The sequence below is a fragment of the Corvus kubaryi genome, unplaced genomic scaffold (assembly GCF_017639235.1).
Source record: "Corvus kubaryi isolate FWS band 111438036 unplaced genomic scaffold, C.kubaryi_AGA036_p1.0 137, whole genome shotgun sequence".
Lineage (NCBI taxonomy): Eukaryota > Metazoa > Chordata > Aves > Passeriformes > Corvidae > Corvus > Corvus kubaryi.
The window spans coordinates 4227058-4249348 of record NW_024580671.1 but is presented as its reverse complement, the minus strand read 5'-3'; the positions used below and the strand labels follow the sequence as shown (position 1 = coordinate 4249348).

The window sequence follows — 22291 nt, the reverse complement described above, 5'->3', positions numbered from 1 at the left end:
AAGACTGGGGACTCAGAAATGCGCATACTGGGGCAGGGCAGCTTTGTGCACTGACAGTACTCAGGCAGAATTAAGAAAACAAGGCAAAAGTAATCCCAATGTTTTTAGCTATATTCTCTCACTTCATAAGTGTATATGCTTTTATGCTTTGAAATATCCTGTTATGCTTTTAAAATAAAATTCAATTTTGTGTAGTAACTCAAACATCGTATCAAGTCTTTACTGCTTTACTTTGTTAAAATCCATTACAATTCATAATATTACCATGGTAATGACACACAAAACTGTTCTCAAGGAAGAAAGTATCAGATGGTGAACTACAATATTTAAAGAACATTAGCAACATGAAGATAAAATGGCAATCAAGAACAATATTAGTGCTGTTGCCCAGTTGCTTATGTAGGTCAGTGGATCTGGTACCTCTCCAAAGTATCTGAAATTTAATTTCTACCAAAAGATTCTCCATAAATTTAATGAAGATGATATATTACAAAATATATTATAATTAACATTATCATTATTATTAACTTGCTATTAGAAATCTGAGCTACACCACTTGAGTAGTAGTCTTTGTCCTTCACTTCTATGCCACGTTTTCCATCTGATCCAGCCTCTTTTCTGTTAGTCTCCCTTGCTTCTTTCATAACCATGACCATCAGCATATCGCAGTGTTAAAAACTCCCCTTTTGTGATCTTGTTTCTTTTTGTCCTCATCAGTCTGGCCTATTTTTCCTGCTTTCTGTAGCATATTCATTCTTACTCTCCCCTGATCTGATCTATTTCCTTGCTCTTTTTGATATATTCCCCTTTTCTTTCAGACTTGTGTGGCTGTGTGTCTTTACTTGCTTCCCTCCTGTCTGCCGCCACTTTTTCTTCCTTCCTCACTGAATGCACAGGCTCCACTGCAGCCTTCCAGATGCTCCCCTCACACCTCCAATCACTGCTTCTCTTAAGAGCATGAAGAACCTAAAGCTTACTCATATTAGATAACATTTGAAAGGGCGCAAAAACCGGGAATGGGAAAAAGATTCAAAAGGGCTGTGTTTCTACATAACCTCTCCCAACACCTGCCTCCCCTCCACGCCAAAAAAAGAAATAAAGAAAGAGAACAAACAAACAAAAAAAGAAAAACAATCTGATTAGGCTGGTACAGATGATTTGAAGGAAGAGAAAGGCAAAAATACAGGCAAAATTACAAATAAGATGCTCAATACTGATTTAGATAACATCAAGGATAATCCAAACAATGGCTTAAAAAAAATAAGAATATCTGATGAAAGAAAAACATCAGCAATCAACAATCAAGAGATGAACAGGTAGTTCTGAGTCTCTATTAGACAGTTCCCACTGATTGTGAAGTATGTGCTATCACAGAGCCACTCTGTTACTACAAAAGATTTTCTGCAGACTCCTGTAGGGTGAAGTCGGGAAGAAAAAGTTAGCTGAACAGGACTCACTGTTCTGGATGTTGGAGGTGCTGATGGACTTGTCAGTGATACCATCTCCTGGATTGCTAATCGGAGTTTTAGGCGATGAAGAGGATTGCTGATTCCAATTTCTCTTTGAATCTCAGTATCGGACAAAGCAGACATGATAGCTCCACTCTTCACGTTGGCACGGCAGGCGGCGACGTACCAGGCTGGCATCCCTAGCCAGAGCTGTGAAGAGAAAGGACATTTCATCCAAAGCACTGCTCCATTTCTTGAATGAAATTACAGTCATAGAATATCCTGAGTTGGAAGGAACTCATTGGCATCATCAAGTCCAGCTCTTGGCTCTGCACAGAGCAGCCTCAAGGATCACATCATGTGCCAAGAGCATTGTCCAAAAGCTTCTTAAACTCTGTCAAACTCGGTGTCATGACCACTAGTAAACAATTAATTAATGACCAATATTAAATAACTAATTGTCAGGACACCTATCAGTTTGAATAAGCATGGTAACACACACAAATGAATATGAACATGATAGTCTTTAATAAAACAAAATTGTTTCAGAACCTTTGAAATTGCCCTGATTTCATGTGAATTCTTTTTGCTTTTACTGTAATCAGAACTTTAAAGCAAGGCATGCTTTGAATTATTTTTAGAGCTGTGTGCCTCCATCCCCTGGGCTACTCCTTTCCCAGGTTTTTAATGAGCAAGTACTGGCACAAGTCAGTGTTCCTGCCCATCTGATAATCTTAAATACAGAAAATAATCTAGGAGGACTGAAGTAATTTCTTCACTTTTGTACTGAAATGGCTTTCTCTTTTTTTAACACGGTGCATTCAAGGGACACAATCTTGCATTTTTCAGCTTTTATTTTCTTAGTAGAAGTTAACCAAGCCCAGCTCAAACAACCAACCTATCAGGGACAGACTTCAGAATAAATTTGGGAACAGGCTGGTATGGTATCACATCCCAGCTAGGAATACTGGTTAGAAGGTGCAGCACAGCTCCATCACATATGGATTTAGAAGATATGTACTTACATGCTTTTCCTCTCCTTATGTTAGTCTTACTAGCCCAGGCCAGCCTTGCTTCACCACTTAGTCTTTCCTTGTAAGAGGACTTACTGAGTGTGAATTATTTTTTGTTTTTCTCAGCTTTCTCATTTTATGCTGCCTCATTTATATGACTGCAGTGTCTACAGCTCTTTTTTTCCCTAAGGAGGTAAATTCATATCAGGGATACATTTATGTGAGGTTTCTGATCGTGGTATGAAGTACACTATACTTAGGAAAGCCTGTGAGAAGAACATAAGCACTGAATGCCATAATCACTGAGATTTTAGGGATAACACAATGGAAAACAAAGACCTAGCTAGGTGCATCTCAAATAGGCCATCAGAATTAGCTGATTCCATTGTTGGGTTTTTTTCTTAATACAGGCTTACTAAAACAGGACACAAGGTCAAGGAAATGAGGAAATTCACCAACAAATCTGGAAAGCAATGATGAATTGCAAGGATTTTCATTTCATTTGACACAGTAGGGGGAAGACCTGTGTGGTTATTAAGAAGTGTATGCATTATCTGGGAAATATTTCCATAAAATACAGATGTTAGGTCACTTTTATGTTACACAGAAAACAGACTTGACTGTCAGGTTGCAAAAGGCTCAGTCAGACTTTGAGTCCTGAAGTATCACAAAGGTTGAGAAATGACTGCATTGTGTTTAAAAACATCCTTCCCACTGATGGGATTAGCCACTACCCTCCATCCAATGCTAGTCTAAACCTCAAAAACATTATCTAATTCCAACAAACTATTACAAAATACAAAGTTTCATGAAAGAAAAAAATAAAACAAACCAAAAATTATGTAGATATCACCCAGCTGCACTTAAACAAAGGGCCATGGAGAAAACTATGCATAGCTTTAAAATGGGTTTCATCACCTCATTTATTTTGACATTAATTTTTTTCACACATGCACTTGAAAAACAGAAAAGTGTAAACACTGTGAGTTATTCACTGTAGAAAGAGATATAAATGGTTGCTGCTTATTAGGTAAATAATTAACAAAATAAGTAAATTCTTCAGTAAATAGCTGTCTAGAAGAAAATGATGTTAGATAAAGTCTCTAAAAAGGGAACACAGTAATCATTCTAGACAGAGAACTCAGGTATCAAGATTGATATGCTTTTCCATAATTAATTAGGAAAACAAAAAATTCTTAAAAATATTTCTCAACTGTGTCTGTGCTACATACAAACAGCAAGAATAAATGCTAAGGCTGAAAAGCCCTGAAAAGTTTGAAAATTTCACAATATACTTCTTAAATTTCAGCCTTTGTCTCCTTTATTATTATTTTATTCTTTAGCTGAAGATGAATGCATATGTTATATTTTTCTTCCGGAGAGTATGAAATGCACACAGTGTCCATCTGCTGACTGAATGCACTGATGCTCACTGAATAAACACACTACTCCTATCCTCATATATTTTTATCATCAGTATTCAATCTGCATTTACTACTGCAACATTAACTTCCTTGTGAGCTCTCCTTTGCTACTGTCATCATATTCCCCAAGAACTTCATAGGCCCTGATTTCTCTTTACAGCCCCTCTCAGACAGTGGGAAACATACCCTATTTTTCAGAAAAGAATCAAGGGGAAAGGAATTAGGGCTTAACTTGTCAAAAACTGCTTGAAATTGTGGATCACCTTGAAAGAGGAGGGTATTGGTATCAGAAATTACAGACTTTTGTATGTTCATGTTTTCAGCAAATCATTTAGTGTAATTATTATTATTTATGACCGGTATAAATCTTGTTACATACCTCTTAAAGTCATATGAAAACGTCAAGTAGTGGCCAAATTAAGGATTGTTCCATATTTACAGAGATTTTTTGGGAAGGAAGATATAATCCCGTTTTCCAAGGTCATATGCAAATGCTTGTACTGACTTTCTGCAGTTTTCATTTTGTCTTTTTCATTAGGTACCTTCAGCAACTCCAATGTGAAGCAGAAATTTTGTAAACATTAGCTGCTTTCATTTCTCATCTTTCATTTATTCACTAGCACATATCTGCCAAAGCTTTGGAGAGGGATCTTTTTTTCCTATTGAAGGGAAACACTTTACAAAGTCTAACTGATGATCAGTGGGTTATAGCTACAGCAGGAAGGAGGAAAGTTGTGAATAGGTAGCAATGCTTGGTATAGTAAGGAATAGACACTTTGAGCCAACAAAGAGCTTGTATCTGCACTGAAGTGTTACAGCCTTGCCATGTAAAAGTGTATTTGTATAAGAACATTCTTACTTTCTCTGCCTTCTTCTCCCCTCAGCATTTGTGTATTTTTTGAGTAGTTCATCTAAAATATTCACTGATATTTTTGTCAAAATTGATGACAGCTCTGCTGAATGTTTTTTCTTCTTGATTTCCAAAACTCATTCATTTAGGTCCTCCAAATAAAGGACATCTCTCTCTGGCTGTGAAATCCAATCACACTGGATTTCAGATATGAAGGCACTGCCTGTCAAATCAGAGAGATTTCAACCTGGAACTCTTACACTGCAGGTGAAAATGGTGAGAGGAACACTTTTTTCCCCATTATGTTTTTAAAATACAGAAAGTTACAAATTCTTTAAATTTATTTAAAATTAACTCATCATTCTACATAAACTGTTTGTGGAGTTCCTAGACATTTAGAGACTGAGAAATGCAAAAATTTCAAAAATTTGAGATTCAATCAAATTTCTGGTCCTCATCCCACTTTCTAACTCTGTCTTACTTGTTTTAGCTCTAGTCTCTAATTTACACCATCCAGTGTCAAAATCTATGTAGTGCTGACAGCACAGTGCACACAGAGAGGGGAAGAGGCTGTAACAGTCTCTTTTAAGATTTGTAAGGATAAGCACACAGAAGCAGTCTACAAATGTGACTCACTTTTTCAAGTTATGTCCAACACTTACCTCCAGCCAGGCAACCACCGTTGGTCCATCCCACTGCGCAAAAGGCAAACCTTTTCTCCGAGCCTCTTCCAGAAGCTCATGTCTAAAAATGGATCAAGAAATGGTAAATACGTGGAGGTATCTGTTGGGACAAAAAGACGCAACTCTGCCTTTTTGTGAAGGGTAATAACAGTGAAGCACAATGACAGGCATAGAAAAAGCACAGAACACACCAGTTAACAATACAGCTCTTTCTCCTGTTGAATGTACTCTCAATCTATTCCAAATTCTCCATTTTTTCTGACATCCTTTTAAACATCTAACATACAAAAGGTGACGTTTCTGTCTTTTCTTTAGCCAAAGCAATAAAAAAAATCGGTATACCCTATAATAAAGGGGTATCAAAACAGTCACTGGTAAAGAGAAAACTGAGGTACTCTTCCTGAGACTAACTTATCTCTGGTCTGCTAATGACTCAGAAAGGCCCAGAACTGGCAACTTCTAGACATGAACTAAGCATGGATATAATGCAGATGGATCTGAGAGGTGTCTGTGTTTGAAACACAAAGCCAGCTGTAGCAGCTATGCACAATGCTAGGGCCTGTGGAGTACAGCTATTCTGTACCTTAAATGTGCCATCTGTGGCTATTTAAGAGTTGATTGCATCTTTAGTAGTTCCATGTTTGCATCTTTTTAATTACTGATTATATATAAAAGAATTCTACATGGTTTACTGATGTATATATTTTTATAATTATAGAATTGATGCGATTTCTCAGTTTTATGCATATACATAGATATATCTCTATTGAGTTGATTGAATACCAATCCAGATCCTGTATCTACAGTTTTTTCTGGACTACAACTGGTGTATATGTAAAACATCATTCTCAAAGCTTAATTTAACATGGTGGTGTTAAATATTTGGTATAGTTACGTATAAACCAGTCAGCTAGACTATCATGAAAATGCTCTATATTAAAAACATTCAGCTATTTCACCAGACATTTCCACTGTGGTGATGGCATAGAAAAAGCAGTCCTTCAAATATCTTTTTTTTCTGGTGTTTAACAACACGTTTTCAGCTGCCTCCTACTGAGTGAAACACAAAAGAATGCTCCCAGCAACAAGCTGTAGTGAAAAAAATTAGACAAGGACTATGCTAATGTAGTATTAAAATTTGCTTACTTTCCCAAATAACAAGAAAATCTTGGAATTATGGCTTCAATTTTGTTCTGTCTTCCTTTATTACTACAGCCTTTGTGGTTCAGTTATCCCTTGACAATTCTTCACTGCCTGAGCAGCCTTTCAAATACTTGTACTACAAAATCACAGCAGACGGAGTGATCTTACTTGTAAGGAGTAGTCCTTTAGGGATTTTTGCATTGCCAAGGGGCCACACTGAGAGAATTTGGCTTTAGCAGAATATGGAACTCAAATAAGAGATTTTGCATACAGGTTTAAATCCCTGGCTCTGAATATAGAAAGAAAGCTGCTTTATTTTCTGTGTTTATGCTGTAGTAATACGTAACATTACAAATACTTGACAGCGTTACTGAAGTTGTTCTAGCTTCTCCTCCCACACAGCCTTTGCAGCATACCTTTCCTTTGTCACTCAGATATCCCAAGCCACTGTAGAGCTATCCTTGATTTCTGTGAAAGCATAACCCCCAGTAAAACAAGAAGTTGCTCTCTGGGTACACAAACACCATGTTACCTTCAGCAGCTGATGGGGATTCAGGAACCCCATATTCCCAGGGAGACAAGTAGTGAATGCCTATGAAAGGTATTCACCTGCCTGCTTAGGAGAGCGGAATTAAGGCATGTCCAGACTTGGCCCCATCCCAGCTACCTGTGGATGAGGTGTTCGGGTTGCAGCCTTCCCTCAGGGTTGGTTCTGCAGGTGCTACAACGATGCTGTACCTCCCTCAGATGCTACAACAGGGCTGCAGGACTCCTGAGGCTACCGGCTCTGAGAGCTGGCATGGCTACCCTTAGGGAGAGACATGCTTTCAGGAATGCCCCTGCCTCACCTGGCCACTTCTGGTGCCCCATGGCAGAGCACGGACTGCACAAAACCCTGTACAATGTGCTCCTTCCCTGCAGCCAGCCCAAGCCCAGGGAGCAGCCCCATCTGCAGCTACGAGTCTCATGGAGACACCACCCCTGGAGGAACATGATCCCAGAGTTTCCTTTTCTGGGCTATTCTCTTCAATTATCCCAGCTGAAAGAGCAGGGCTGGCTAACATGCTATGGAGAAAAGGAGATAATGGCTTTGAGGGTCCCTGGCCTTCCTTGCTTGTGCTCTCCAAGCACAAGAGCAGCAGCACCTGGACTACAAGGAGATGGGAAGGAAGTCTTGGCCTCTTTGATAAACCTCTGCATGGCCTCAGGAACTGAGATGCCTGCAGAGGAGCCATTGGCACTTTAAGGTCTCACTTCCATGAAAAACATAGTTCCTTTATACTGGAATTACAAAGCACATATTTCTAGGGAGTCTTCTGTGACTTTGCAAATTTTGTACCAGCCCAAGTGTGGAGGCTTAGTAATATTCCAGTGATTCTCAAACCAATACATTCTCCCAGAGTGGGAAAGCACTTCTGTTACTTCAGAGGCAGTCTGGCTCACAGAGTTAAAGGAAAGCAGAGCTATGGTTATCGATTTAGGCTGAAGGAAAGGGGCCAGGACAGAAATGAGATGCCATATATGTGTGTATATACATACGCGCTATAGCCAAAGCCTACAGTTTGATAAACATAATCCAAATGGTCTTTGCATGTAGAAGGAAACTGCTCTGAGCTGAAAATATTTTTAGCATAAAGTTAAAAATCCTGTACTTAGACATGCACATAAATATAGCCATCATAAGGGTTGTGCCTCACTCACTGATGCAGAAAAATAGTAAAAGGACTTTTTATGATCTTTTGTTCCCTTAAAAAGAATTAAATGCTTCAAAATTTATAATTCCTTCCTCAGATGATTCTTATAAACAGCACTGCAATATTAAAGTTTATTGAAATGATAATTTACTTTTGGAATATTAGTCTTTGACTACTTCTTAATACAAACTAAGAGATCTGTAAAACCTAAACCTTCAATTTACAAGCCAAAATTAAATCCAGAATTTCTATTTTTTGAGTAAGAGGGATATTCTTTAGTTGGCAGTCAGTGAAAACTCTAATGGTGTGTTTTGGTTTTTTTTGTAATATGAACTAGCACTACAGGAAAAAAACTTCCACTCTTTCATCAAGTTAAAAGTATCATGTAGGAAATAATATGCACTGTTTTGACCAATTGTGCAAATCACCTGAAAAATGAATCCAGTGACCTGCCTGTTTTGGAACATAAAACAATATTTTAGAATGGACAGAATGTTGTCTAAAGTTGTCCTTATGGGATAGTCACCAGCTTCCTGAAAGCAGAAGAATCCCAAAGCAAAATATTGGTAACTGCAGTTCAATTATCCTTGTAAAAAAATGCAATTGATCACAGGAGGAAGAAGAGACAAATACCCTAGAGCTTGTCACTCCCTCTTTCCTTCAGTACAAATACAGGGTTTGGGGATCATGAAAAGCATTAAACAGCCTGTCTAATTTAGAAGGTGCTTTTCAGGGAAATGGGGAATTTTCTCCTCCTCAGACTTTCTCAGAAGAGTATGACATATTACAATGTGTCCATGTTGCATTGGCCAGGAGGAAGGGAATTAAAAGGCAATTATTTCCATGCTTGCTTAGGTTTTTGGCAATGTATGAAAACAAGCTCATAAGGAAAAAATTGACATTAATTAGGCATTACTAGAAATGCCATTATTTTGCAGATAGGGCTTTAAACCACTTACTACCACTGGAATGAATTCCAAATTAAAGCCATATTTTTAAAGACAACATTATTACTGCTAAAGAACAAAATCCTCCTCCTGGAGATATTACAGTAGTAACTGAAATATGCTATTTAAAATATATCATTACCCTGAGCCTGCTTTTGCAAAGTCTGGAAATTTCACGAACATCAACTCTTTAACATCCATCCAAAATCTGAGAAATCCTTTTATTTGTGTGTTTTAGGGAGTGCCTCATAAAGTGGGCTGTTTTCACATTTTTATCAAAGACAGTAAAGAAAAATCACATAATGTCAAGTTGTGTTGCGGAGATGTGTGTTGGAGAAGCAGGGCTTCCTCCCTAGCACTGACTTCTGATGTTTAATCCTCCCCAAAATGACTTGCTAAAGACACTGTTAACTCTGGGCCATTTGCCTCAGCACTACTCACCTAAGAGCCAGGTACCACTAACTGCCCAGATCAACCTAAAAACCTGAGAGCACAACTGTCTCACAACGTGGGGACTTAGGAAAGCTTCAATAATCCTTTGGGCAGGAGAAGTACATGGAAGCAATAGGAAGGCAGAAATGATGAGTGAGACTATGTTACTATCCTGCCAATCTACCTGATATGTATTCTTCTCCTGCACCAGGGAAATTCTAGCTCTGTATCAGCAGCCGTCATCAATTCATTGCATAAAACCCAATGAACTTCATTAAAAACATTAATAATCATTAAATAGAATTTGTGTAGGAAGTTAACGATATCCTGACTTAAAGTGTGTTATTCAATTTTGTTCAGGAAGATAAGGCTGCCCCCCATGAAGCAAACAAGCAATGACAGTTTAGGATTTCTAACACACATAATGCAAACACTCTGTGCAATACACGATGTCCAGACATTGTCTTGATGAAACGTAAACAATATTTCAACACAGATCTTCACATTTCTGCAAGTAATAGGATTTACTCTGATATCTAATAAGGATTCACGTGAAAAGACCTCAGAAATATTATACTGCACATATATATGTCTCTTAGTTGAAACATAATCATAAAGGTGAGATAAATTAAAAAGGAGGCACAGTGAAGTCAAGAACCAGATCATGTTTGTAAAACACAGACAGAATTGATTTAAAAATTTGGCTAACAGGTAATTTAGACTGTGAAATGGCCTTTAGTCACAGACATTTTCTCAAATAGAAAACAGATTGAAGTTGTTACCTAGCAGGTCCTCTGATTATTAACTGACATTATTATGATTATTATTATCACCAATATTAAAATGTTTCATTTAGAACAAAGTACTGCACATGATAGGTTTCTAGAAGAGAACCAGACAGAAAGGATAGACCAATTATGCTGTATTTATCTGAGTAATCCTATGATTTCAAGGTAAGATTAAACACATCTGCCGCTTGAAATCCAACATACATTCAAAGACTGAAAAAATCAGGAGACAGGATTTCTAATGAATTAAGCTGGATTTGGATTTTATCCTTTCTATTGTTATTTGCTAAATATTTAAGACATGCTAGAATCCTGTAACTCAGGACACTGTATGAAAAAATAAGAGTTGAATTTGTATAAGTTAATAATATATAATAAAATAGCAAATTACATTTTTATATGTATTTTCTGCAAGACTATAAATGGATTTAAAGTAGGAAGTGGAGTGGGAGGTTGGGGAGAGACTCAAGACTTCATATTGCCACACTATGCAGATTTAATTTAATCTGAAAGGATCTGATCGACTTAAAGGCTGCACTAATTAAAAACTATGCCAGATCCTGTTTGAACTTTGGCTCTTAAGTGATCTGGATTTTAAATGATTTGAAATCCTCATTCTCCTTTTTGATACCCAATATCAGGTCATACTGGAAACAATGAACAAAATACAATTTCCAATGTTTCACAAAATATTTGTATTAAATTTTGAGGAGTTTTCAGAAAAAAGTGACTGAAATACAGAAATCAAGATGCAACTAATAAACAGAAGGTTTTTAAATCTATAAAATAAGGAAGTATAAATTTCACAGTATCCCAGGTAACACAGAATAACAGTACTGTGAATATTCTATGTTAGGTGTACATTTAAGCTGTATGCAAACTGAAGGGCAGTATTCTTTTTTTCTGAAGCTATTTCTTAAGCTAAGTGAAGCACATTCAGGAATGCTTGAGACAGACCCTGACAAATAGAGCTTGAGAGGGCTAGGATTAAAAACCAAATAAAATAGCTGTGAAATAAGCAGACTTGCATAATACATAGTCTTGCAATCTTGTGTGCACTGTACTACATTAGAGACACGCAGTGTTCCCAGGCTGATCATATGTTATCAGATCTATTTTTATAAAGCCATTTCATAATCACATATTCTAAATTAATGTGGTAACCCTTGTTCTCTAAGTTTTGTACCATTTCACCTCCTGAAATTTCCTCCTTAAGTCTGCAAATTCTTATTCAAGAAGAAATAGCATTTCTACAATAGATCAAAGAGATGAAGATTTTACACTTGATATTGGGTTAACAATTACAAAAACCAAAACAAACAAGAAAATGAACTGGTGAAAAAGAAAATAGTAAAATTATATGCACAAATAAAACATTTTTGCATATGTTTGCTTTGAAACAGCATAAGGGCTCAAATGGAATAAAAATAATAAATTGTGTGCTTTGTGAGTCTTCTGTGATTTAATTAAACAGAATTTATGCCTTAACATCATTTGTTAAACTCAAAATTTTTCCACTGACTTCAACTCTCAAATTTCTTTGTGATTCTGGATTTTAGACCTCCCGAAATGTGTTTACGTTTAAAAAAAAGATAGAAATTATCTCCAAGTAGTTAATTCATTCTGTTAAGCACTTCAAGAGAAAGTCCTGACCTGAATTTGTGTACGCTTTCAAGGTTTACCATTATTCTGAATACTTTGAAAGCTTTCCTTTTTTTGCATGGATTCAGTTTCAATTTTTTGCATGGATTTGTTACATAAGATTCACGGAAAAACAAAAAAAGTAGGAATAAAACATAGAAAATAAACATGGTGCTGAGGATTAATATGTTCAGCAACCATGGCATTTTAACTTACCCAGATATGCTTTTCATGAGATGAAGAGAGATGAATGGAAAAAAAAGCACATAAATGTTAATGAACATATAGTAGTCCATAAAAAAAAAAAAGAAATAGTATGATAGATAAAATAATATCACCATTATAACTACAGAAACCTTTGTAATTGGTCTTTCAATAATTAAAAAAACTTAAGTACTCTTGTGAAGAACAGATGAAATTGTCAAAATGAGATTTTCATTAAACTCATGTTGGCTATTTATTAGGTACCACTCAGCACAGCACATCTTCCATCTACAATACATATTCATGCCAAAGATCAATAAACACAGTGAATGTGGAGTAGGCTTTCAAATCAAAGCTTTTTGCTTAGATTTGAATAATTTCTTAAGGATTTATTGTGTAACCTCAAGAATCTTGAAAACCCCAAACCTGTGGATTTAACCAAATTAACCACAGATACATAGTAAAATTGAGAGGACCACAAACCAAGGTTTACTTTTCCATGTGCACTTTAATAATATTTTAGCAAAGTATCTCATAGTAATCATAAATGACCTAGACTTGCTTGTAAAATTTGTTTTGGTTTTTGTTTGCTTGTTTTTAAAATGCAGATTTCATGTACATAGGTGAGTAACATTTTCAGTGGCTATTTATGCCTGGCAGTATTTTAATTTCAGCAGTCATACTAACACTAGATCAGTAGCAACATTGGTATGAATGATTTACCCTCTAGGTAACCTATTATTGCCAATATAATGGGTACAGTATATGGAGAAGAAAGTAGGATGTCATTGCTGATAATAAACTTTCTACATCATCCATTAATTGCCATCATAAAAAAGAAAATTATAGGCCTGAATGAAACCCAGACATCTCAAAATATTACATTTCTATTAACAAATGATTTACAGATCTACAAAGGCTTGGTAGAAAATGTGAGGTGAAAAGCCTTTGCTCTGATTAGCCAAGAAGAGGTTGCAGACATTTCAGTCAGTTCAGAAGGGCACTGTTTTTGAGGACTTAAATTTTGTTTTCATGTGTGCAAGATCAGCAGAACAGCTGAGAGAGAGGAGAGAAAGTGCAATAGAGAAAAGGAGATGGAAACAAATGACAAATTTATACACAGAAAGTTTAAGACAGGAAGATTAGGGAAGGGAAAGACAACAAAAGTATGTACTATAAGTAAAGTACTAGAGAACTGTTATAAAATTACCGAATCTGATGGAAGTAGCACAAGAATTGAATATGCATTCATGATTCATGCTCATTTTCTGAGCTAATTGTAAAGACTGATGTGATCACTTTTGCTTAAAAAGCTTTTAATTTTGAGCCTTCTGGAGTAAATTGAATCAGAACTGCTATTTGTTACATTTTCTACTGAGTATACCTTTGAGTATGCCTAGAGAGAAACAGGGAGATTGACTGGAATGCAAGTAATTCTCTTGCAGTTTTAATGACCTGAAAGTTTGCAGTCACTTGGGGATAATTTACAGGACTTGAAGGCCATGATAGGAGCAGAGGATCAAGGGACATTCTGTCACTTCCTGAGCATCTTGTCGAAGAACAATAAAATACAGCAGGGAAAAATGGACTTTTAATTCTTTAGGGTATTTTTATAGTTTTGGGGGTTTTTTTGCCATACGACAACAAATTTGTCACCACTTCATTACCTTTTCCTTAGACATATATTAACATAAAAGTTTTGTAGAATTTTTTTACTCTGCTGTGTTTTACCCATTCTTCTTTTAAATCCTAATTCTACAGTTAATCTGATAGGATATTTACCTCTGCTGGAGAGAGTTGTTTAGAGAGACAGCTGCATGCATCAGGGTATAAGCTTATATTTACCCAGAAGTTCCAAATTGCAATGGATAGGCTTATGCATGTAGATTAGATAGGGACTAGAGCCTTGGGGCTTTTTGTTTTATTAAAAACTTGGAATTTTCCAATAAAAATACTCTTACATTTTATGAGGAAAATAATTTTAAAAACTTGGCAAAGGATAAAAATATTATTTTTTAAAAATAAAATATTTTTTAAAATATGAGTTAGATATAGAATATGTTGTATCATTTTCCATCATCAGAATAATCTAATTAAGGTTTAATAATCCTCTGCAAAATAAATACCCATTTATCTTTACATTTGTAATGCTTAAAAGACTCCAAGTATCAATGTAAGAGCAAAACATGTTTTTAATATTGCAAGAGCTTTCACTGACTAACGATTTGAAAGTAAGTGTTCCAGTTAAAATATTTGCTAAAGGAATTAAGTTTAAAAAGAAAATACATCTTTATGTACGTTTCAATGACTACACATAGATCCAGCCAAGAGAAAACCACGCTGCACACAGAAGACAATCCCAAAGTGCATATCAGAACAATGAACACCTCTCCTTCCTTCACCAGAATGAGAAAATAGAAAATAACAGCTACTTCCCTTTTGCTAGAAAGGGAAGAAAAACTAAAAATCAGTCTAAAAGCTACTAACAACATCAGGGAGTTTTTCATAGATGAGGCAGGAAGGAACGAAATTAAACGCAAAACTTCAATTTTCCTGAAGATTCAGAAAATAAAAGGTTGGGGGCGAGAAAGATGTATTCCTAAGATCTACAGCAAAAAAATAAATAGCATGTGTTTAGGATACAATGGTGTTTAATAAGCATTAAGTGTATAGGAACATTAGGTGGATGGCACAGAAAAACACCCTAATTAATTCAATTGGATTCATTTTCTAAAATGTGTGCAATTAAGAAAATCATTAGAAACAGCTATTTGCATACTGCAGAGGACAGAAATTATTCGTAGTCACAAATATACTACATCAAATTCTAATTGCAGTTGCACACATGAAACCTAATTAATTAACCTAATTAAAGGGGCATCATGTGGATTCAAAAGCAACTACATAATAATGACACTGTCTCAGACTCTTATTCCATGAAATAGTCTACCTGGAGATTTTTTCAAGTTGCCTGTTGACAGACATCTAAAACTTGGATTTGCCCATAAAAAATATGAAAGTCTGTTTATCAAATGAACTTATCAACATTTACCATTCTCTTTTTCCCTAAATAGAAAGAAAGAAGAGTCAATCCAACATGCTCTCCTGTCCATATGGACGTTCCTGCTGTTTAACATGCACATCACAGCAGTCAGCTAAGACTTAACAGCATTGCAATTCTGCAAAGTTAATTATAAGGCTATGAATACTAAGAATACCTTTTTTACACCGTAATTTTACATATGAGAATTACTTAGGTCTTGATTTTACGAGTGTTTATTCATGTGTGTAAGCACATGTACGTGTCCTGGCACATCAAGGCTCTTCTGCGATGCACTTGAAGGCAGGAAGCTGTATCTGGCAAACAAAAACCTGTAGTTGTGGAGTAAATGCCCCAAAACCAGGTTCTTGGGAAAGGAAGGTTTACTTTGATCTTCCTTGGAAAGTATAAACCTCACATCTTAAGCTTGTTTTGGAAATATGGAATTAATAGATTCTTGTCCAGAGTCAAATCAAACAAAACTAAAGAAAAAAGTGAGGCTAAAGCTCTGCTCTTGACTCATATTAATGAAGTGGGGGATTTATCAGCTTCTGGACTGCATGATTCAGAATAGCTGGCTTGTACGTGCATTCTTTCTCAGGAATTTCTGCAATAAGATGTAAAAAATATACAATTATAAAATAATTTTCATTTGGGATTGCTGCAGAAGGGATGGCATAAGCCAATCTCCCACTGTACCAGCAGCAAGCACAAGGTCAAATCCACCTGTGAGTGGCAATCTAGGACTACATTGCACTGAAATGTCTCTCAAACCTTGCCTTATGGTGGTGCTTTACACGGGATAAAATAAACACATCCTGTGAAATGTCAGTGACTATGACCAATTATTACACACTTTCATGCAACACATGCCATATATATACCTTGTATTTCTTCAGAGAGACACTTATTTGCTGCTAGTTTGCATGTTGTTGCAGATCAAATCAAACATTACATTTAAGAAGGGTTCCTGGCCCTCAGAGCTATAGTACACTGTACAAAGCCAAACTCTTTAGAGCTGTATTTGCCACCAGAGAGGCTTTTGGGTAAGGGCAATTTGGCATCACTCCTGAGCAAAACTGTGAGTAAGGAGAAAATCATTGATGTTCACTTGGATAGTTACAGCACAAAGGGAAGCAAACACAACTCTATTTGTTGATAATATTTCAAGTTTGGCTGAGTTCATTGTTTTAGAATATTTTCATAAAGGGTTCATTGTATGGAATTTTAGTGAAAAAGACAGTAAAACATTTATACAGCTTCTCTAAAGTGCCTTCATTTGTTACCTGAGATGAGGTCAGTGGAGATATGCATTTTTAAAGGGTATACAGTTTATTTTATTTTAGGCACAGTGTCATCTACTCATTTTTTGAGGTATGAATTGTCTTGTGGGACACACACTGATCAACTTCTGCTGTTTCAGAGGACACTAAGACTCTACGTGAACCTTTCAGGAACCTTTACAAGTTGCAATATAAACTGGACTGACCTGAACTTCCTATGCTGGGTCCTGGCTTGGGCTATCATGACAACCACATGTGAATGCCAAGGCCAAGTCTTTGTGCACCGTTTGCACAACACCCATGAAGGATGAAGTCATGAACATCTGAGATACAGTATACACAGTCACAGAGAATTGGCAGCTGGAATCAACTACAAAATTCAGAATTGGAAATTAGGTAACCATTTTCCAAAGGGAGACTTGTTAATCACTAGGAAAAAATATACTAAGAGAAAACTCCATTCTTCATTTGGTGATGGGCGCCTTCTGGAGAGTTTATCTTATTTAAAAGGCGTGGTTTAGAGGAGTGCAAACTGTTTAAGTCATTGGGGGATGCAAATGAATGTAACAGTGACAGACAGTATCTGTGGCCTTAACACTTCTAGTCCTAAGCCCTGAATTTTCTTGAAGAGTTTACTCCTTAGGCAAACAGGCTCTGAAAGTTCAAGCAAAAGGCAGAAGATTCTATATACAAAAAATCACCACCTTTTATATAGAACAAGTGAAGTGAAATATAAAGTCTAGTTTAACTAATAAAAATTAAGTGCATTATTCTTTGTCACACCCCAACATCACTTTATTTCACTAAACAATGAATAACACCTGAAATACTTTAAATAGCCCTTTCTTTGATCTTTTTTTTCCTAGGACTGCATGCTCAATTTACAAATAGTAAGACATAAAAGGTTTCAATATTAAGTAGAACTGTCATTTATTTAATGTCTGAGAGCAAACATCTATGGATGAGCCAGGCAACTTAAATTCATCTTCTCAGCTAATAAGAGATGTTGGGTATAATTTAAAAATTCTTCACAGCTTCCTTAATTTTTCTTTGATGCCTTGAGTAAGGCTTACTCCTAATAAACCTGCTGTAATAACTGAATTTTGGATGAATAGAGACTCTTGTTGGAGGTTTATAAATGTCTAGCATATCATTGAGACAAACTGTTAATTACATTTTAATGATGTCTAAGTAGTCAACTGAAACTGAAAGAAATTTTACATCTAAATAGCATCTTCTAAACATGAAGCAGGGAAACCTTGAAATTTAGGTTAATGGCGCTATAATCACCAGAAAGAGAATTGGTCTCCAGAATTACCATACTCATTAAGCTTTTCAGAGTGAAATGTATTATTCAGTACCTGACTCCATGCAAAGAAATTGGGCTAAAACACTGTAACACACTCCAGTGTGTTCCTAACTCCGTGGGGATCAGCGTCAGTGCAATGCTTGCTTGAGGGAGCCCAGGACACCTGATGGACCATTAGAACCTACTGCTGCAGCACCTGGCAATTTGAAATGCCATGCATCTTCATCCCTGGGGTAGGGTCATCCTTGTGAAATTACTGATGAAATTAAATACATTCAAAAATGCAAAATTAGAAATTTAGCATTTTAATTATTTCTCAGTTAATAGATACCATGGATATAATTTTAGCAGGAAACTGTCCTTTTATAATGACTTCTATCCAAACTAAACCAAAGCTAATAGCAGAGTCTGGTGGAGATCATGACTACTATCACAGCACTCATATGTTGATTACAGTGATGAATCTGACCTCTGTTTCACATCAGGGGGAGAATCCTTGCTTTCTTGCACCAGAACCACCACTGAATGGAGATGTTTGCTGAGCTGTTAATAGGGCTTAAAGCCATTTCATCTAACTTGCATGTGTCAAAGAGAAACAATTTCAGTATGTGGTATTATACCTGTTTTATGGAAAAGAGAATTGGCTCTGGCATCACTGTTTCAAGGTTTTTTGTATTGTTGGTTTGTTTTATTGCAGGTTTTTAGGGTTTTTTTGTAGGATTTTTTTGGTTTTGTCTGCTTTGGCTTTGGTTTTTATTTTTTTAAAGGAAGTGACAAAGCCAGCATAAGTAAAGCTCTCTCAGACCTGAAATGTAACACAAAGTAGTATTTCCCAGCTTCAGCCTACTCTTTTCCTATCCTGTTGGTGGGTTTGGTTCTCTTGGGCTTTTACATCCTAATCCAAGTTAGTTACTAACACAGTTAGCAACTGTGCTCACAGTCTCTGCAAGGTTTGTAGAGTCATTTTGCTTAGCAGTAAAAAAGGAATCAACCATTTGGACTTTAATCATACTGCTATAAATCTTACTGCTACAACATGAGCTAGGAAATGATTCTCAGTCTTCTCTTATTGTCTTTTAAAGACATCACACACATCCCCACCACCATTAATGTTGCACAGTACAGTATCCTCATTTGCACTACACAGCTCAGTAACCTTGCACCTACTGCATGTATGGCAAGGCTACTTCCAGAGGGAATTAGGCATTGTTAGGTATTGGTACAAATGAATGTGACCTACTGCAACAAACTATTCACTTAAGTTACTTTCTGGACTGTCTCAATCTAGTATTTTCTAAGGTAAGACATGCAAATATCTTACTGATATTCAAGAATCATCTGGACACAGTCCTGTGCCATGTGCTCTGGGATGACCCTGCTTGAGCAGGGAGGTTGGACCAGATGACCCACTGTGGTCTGTTCCCACCTGACTCATTCTGTGATTCTGTGACTGCATTTCTTACAAGCAAGTGTTAATTCTCTTACACTCTGTTGATAGCCTGGCGCCCTAATGACTCCCATAATTCAGTAGAATCTCATGTATACCTCTAACACAATACGTTATATTTTTTCCCTGTATTATGGTTCCTCTAAAATGATATAACATATCTAGCATATAACATAAACTAGTAATGCATGTTAACCTTTCTCTGATAGTACATTAAGGGGAATCTCAAATGCAGTTCTGAGGATTCTTAGGTGAAAAACTATGAAGACAGGTAACCCTAAAAGGAACACGGGAAAAAATTAAATTTCTTCATGACATAGTTGTAGAACATACACTTACGATAAATAATACACAATTCAGATTAACAGAATAATCATAGTCACAAAGGAAAGATTCCTTCCAGCAGAGAACATTTTGATTACATCTAATCCATAAAGAACCAAGGACAGACAGACACAGGAGAAAAAAAGGAAAGACTTGAAAAGCGGAAAGCATGGGAAAGTTCTGATTGTGAGATTGGACAGAAATTTAATAACAGATTACCTGCAGACCCATTATTTAGAGACCCAAAACTTGGTAGGCCATCTATATATGAAATAGTCATGTCATGTTTTCAGTTGTGTGTGTCAAGTCTTATGTTATTTTACCCAGTTTAAAGAACTAACACATAAGAAAGTGTACAAAATGAACACATTAGTCCCTTCAAAGTGATTTAAATATTGTGGTACATTCAGCCCTCAGAACTGGAAGGTACATTGGGACTTCAAAAAAAATGCTGCTGAAAATTAAATTATATTCTCTATGAACTATAATGATGGCCTCAAAGATGCTTTCTAGATTTAGTAAAATGAGCATGGTAACATAATCTACATCTATATATTTCTAAAATTACTGATTAGCGATAGAAATGTATAGATAAGAAATACAGGGACAAGACTCATCAACTGTAACATCCCTTTGAATGCTACTGCGAGTTTCTTAATTGAATTTTCTTCTCTTTCAGCTAGCACAATGACTACTTCTCTATCTTTAATTGCTAAATTGAGGCTGATTTAAACAGAATGCTTGCACTTGGACATTACTTGGATGTGTACATTTAAAGTCATATTTCATCAAGCACTTGATAAGAAAGTATTAAAAATATTCAACATAAAAATCTAAAGAGAAGCTCAAACATTATCCTTAGATTCTTTGGATTAGAATTGCAAATTCTCTTGAAATTCTGCACAGGAATATTAAAAGACTGAAACAAACCTGAAAACCCAGAAAATTTTAAAAAATGAGGCTTTCAGTATCCAAATAATAGCAGTAAAGTTAATGGTTATGGATGAAAAATAAACCTATTTGTTTACAGAATGAATTTTCAAAGTCATTTTTAAGTATCATCTTTTTCTCTGACACCCTCTAATTACACTGGGAATGCAACGCTGCCAAGAGGTTTTTTTTGTGTTTGTAGCCTTATTTTATTAGTTCTTCATAGCTCCTGGCAGCTGCTATGAGTCAATGTATTGTTTTTACAAGGAGGTGCATGAAACACAGCATTAAATAATTATATAATTGATGCAAACAAAAAGCTAGGTTGCTTTTTGCCTGCATTTGCTGACAGGTAAAAAGAAAGTGAAGCTGCTAGGGTTTATGGGGAACCTTTGACATCTAAAAATAGAAATAACACTCTGTTCGCTAGATAATACAAAAAAGCATTTGAAACCCTTTTGAAAAAGAAAATCGACATAGATAGTCATTAAATACATGTCTATTTTTTAAGAATTGTACTGAAGGCAAAAAGCACAGGATTAATGACAATGTGAAACGGAAAAATGTCTCTCTCATAAACCTGTGTTCTTTCACAAATGAAATAATATTGTACAATTGACAGACTCTGAATATTTTTCTCTGTATTTTATTTGCGGCTTTAAAAACTTTTACGCTGGAAAGAAACATCACTGCTAAAATTACATATTAGATGGTCTTACTTCTCATTACACTTTGAATAAAACAATAAAAATCCTGATATTTGAATCAAGTTTCAGCCAAAAAGTCACATAAAAATGGTACTCACTTTTTCTTTAGTCTTCTGTCCTTTTCTGCTTGTGTTCCAAGTTTGCCTAATCCCAGAGATTCTTGAGCTGCTGCCTCTGTTTCCATGTAACCTCCTGGAAAATAAAACAAATCAAACCCCCACCATATTTTCCCTTATCTCTCTCTGTTGTTCCCCTCCTCAAACCTTCAATCCCCCTCCCACCCACCATCATCATCTATGTTTGCTTCCCTTAGCTGTGACATCTGGTGTTTGTGGAGAACATCTATCACCTGCAGAAGTAAATTCTGCCAAGCATTTACTACATACAAAAGAGTAGTAGAGGAATAAAAAAATGTTTTCTCCTCCTTATGTTTAGCAGAAATATATGACAAGAGCACCCTGATCTCCTTTGCCTATTTTTCTTTGGCTCCTAAGGCTCAGTCTCGTGGTGCTAAGTAAGCAATGCTCTCACCATTTTTTAATCTTAGTTGAGAAATGTACAAATGAAAGTGCATTCTCTAGAACTGTCTCTCTACTGTCGCCATAATACAGCTCACCTAATGTAGTAGTGCTAAAGTCTTCATTTTGCTTTCATAGAGAGTCTTAGATGTCATTATCCCTACAAACTCCCAGAGGTGACACAAAGAATCTGTCAGAGAAATAAAATAGCCTCCTGCATCTCCCTGGAGGTGTCTCATAGGCACGTAAATCCTGTCAGAGTCAAGGGAACTTGAATAACTTACAGAGAGTGACAAAGGAAGCTTGCAGTAAGCAAGGACACATGGACAAAAGTAAAATTGTATTACAAACTAAGGACGTGACTGGTATGATCCATATGGCCACTGACATGAGTTTCCTAGTGCAGAAGTGGAAAATGGTCTGACTTTTCTTATTGCTGCCCTGATTCAAAAAGAGGGGACCTGCT

The 22291-nt window shown here is 36.2% G+C and overlaps 1 protein-coding gene across 14 annotated transcripts in view; it reads right to left on the bottom strand.

Annotated features, from left to right (window-relative positions):
* Window positions 1–22291, bottom strand: part of PPFIA2 (PTPRF interacting protein alpha 2) — a 296348-nt gene that overhangs the window by 14587 nt on the left and 259470 nt on the right. For 9 of the 14 annotated variants that reach the window (XM_042017661.1, XM_042017651.1, XM_042017648.1 and 6 more), the window contains 4 exons: window positions 21406–21499; window positions 12280–12288; window positions 5398–5479; window positions 1458–1658 (listed from right to left, as the gene is read on the bottom strand). In XM_042017661.1, the coding sequence (XP_041873595.1) occupies window positions 1458–1658; window positions 5398–5479; window positions 12280–12288; window positions 21406–21499 (386 nt within the window). The remainder of the gene's footprint in view (window positions 1–1457; window positions 1659–5397; window positions 5480–12279; window positions 12289–21405; window positions 21500–22291) is intronic. The other 5 variants (XM_042017649.1, XM_042017653.1, XM_042017662.1 and 2 more) reach the window with 1 other exon arrangement.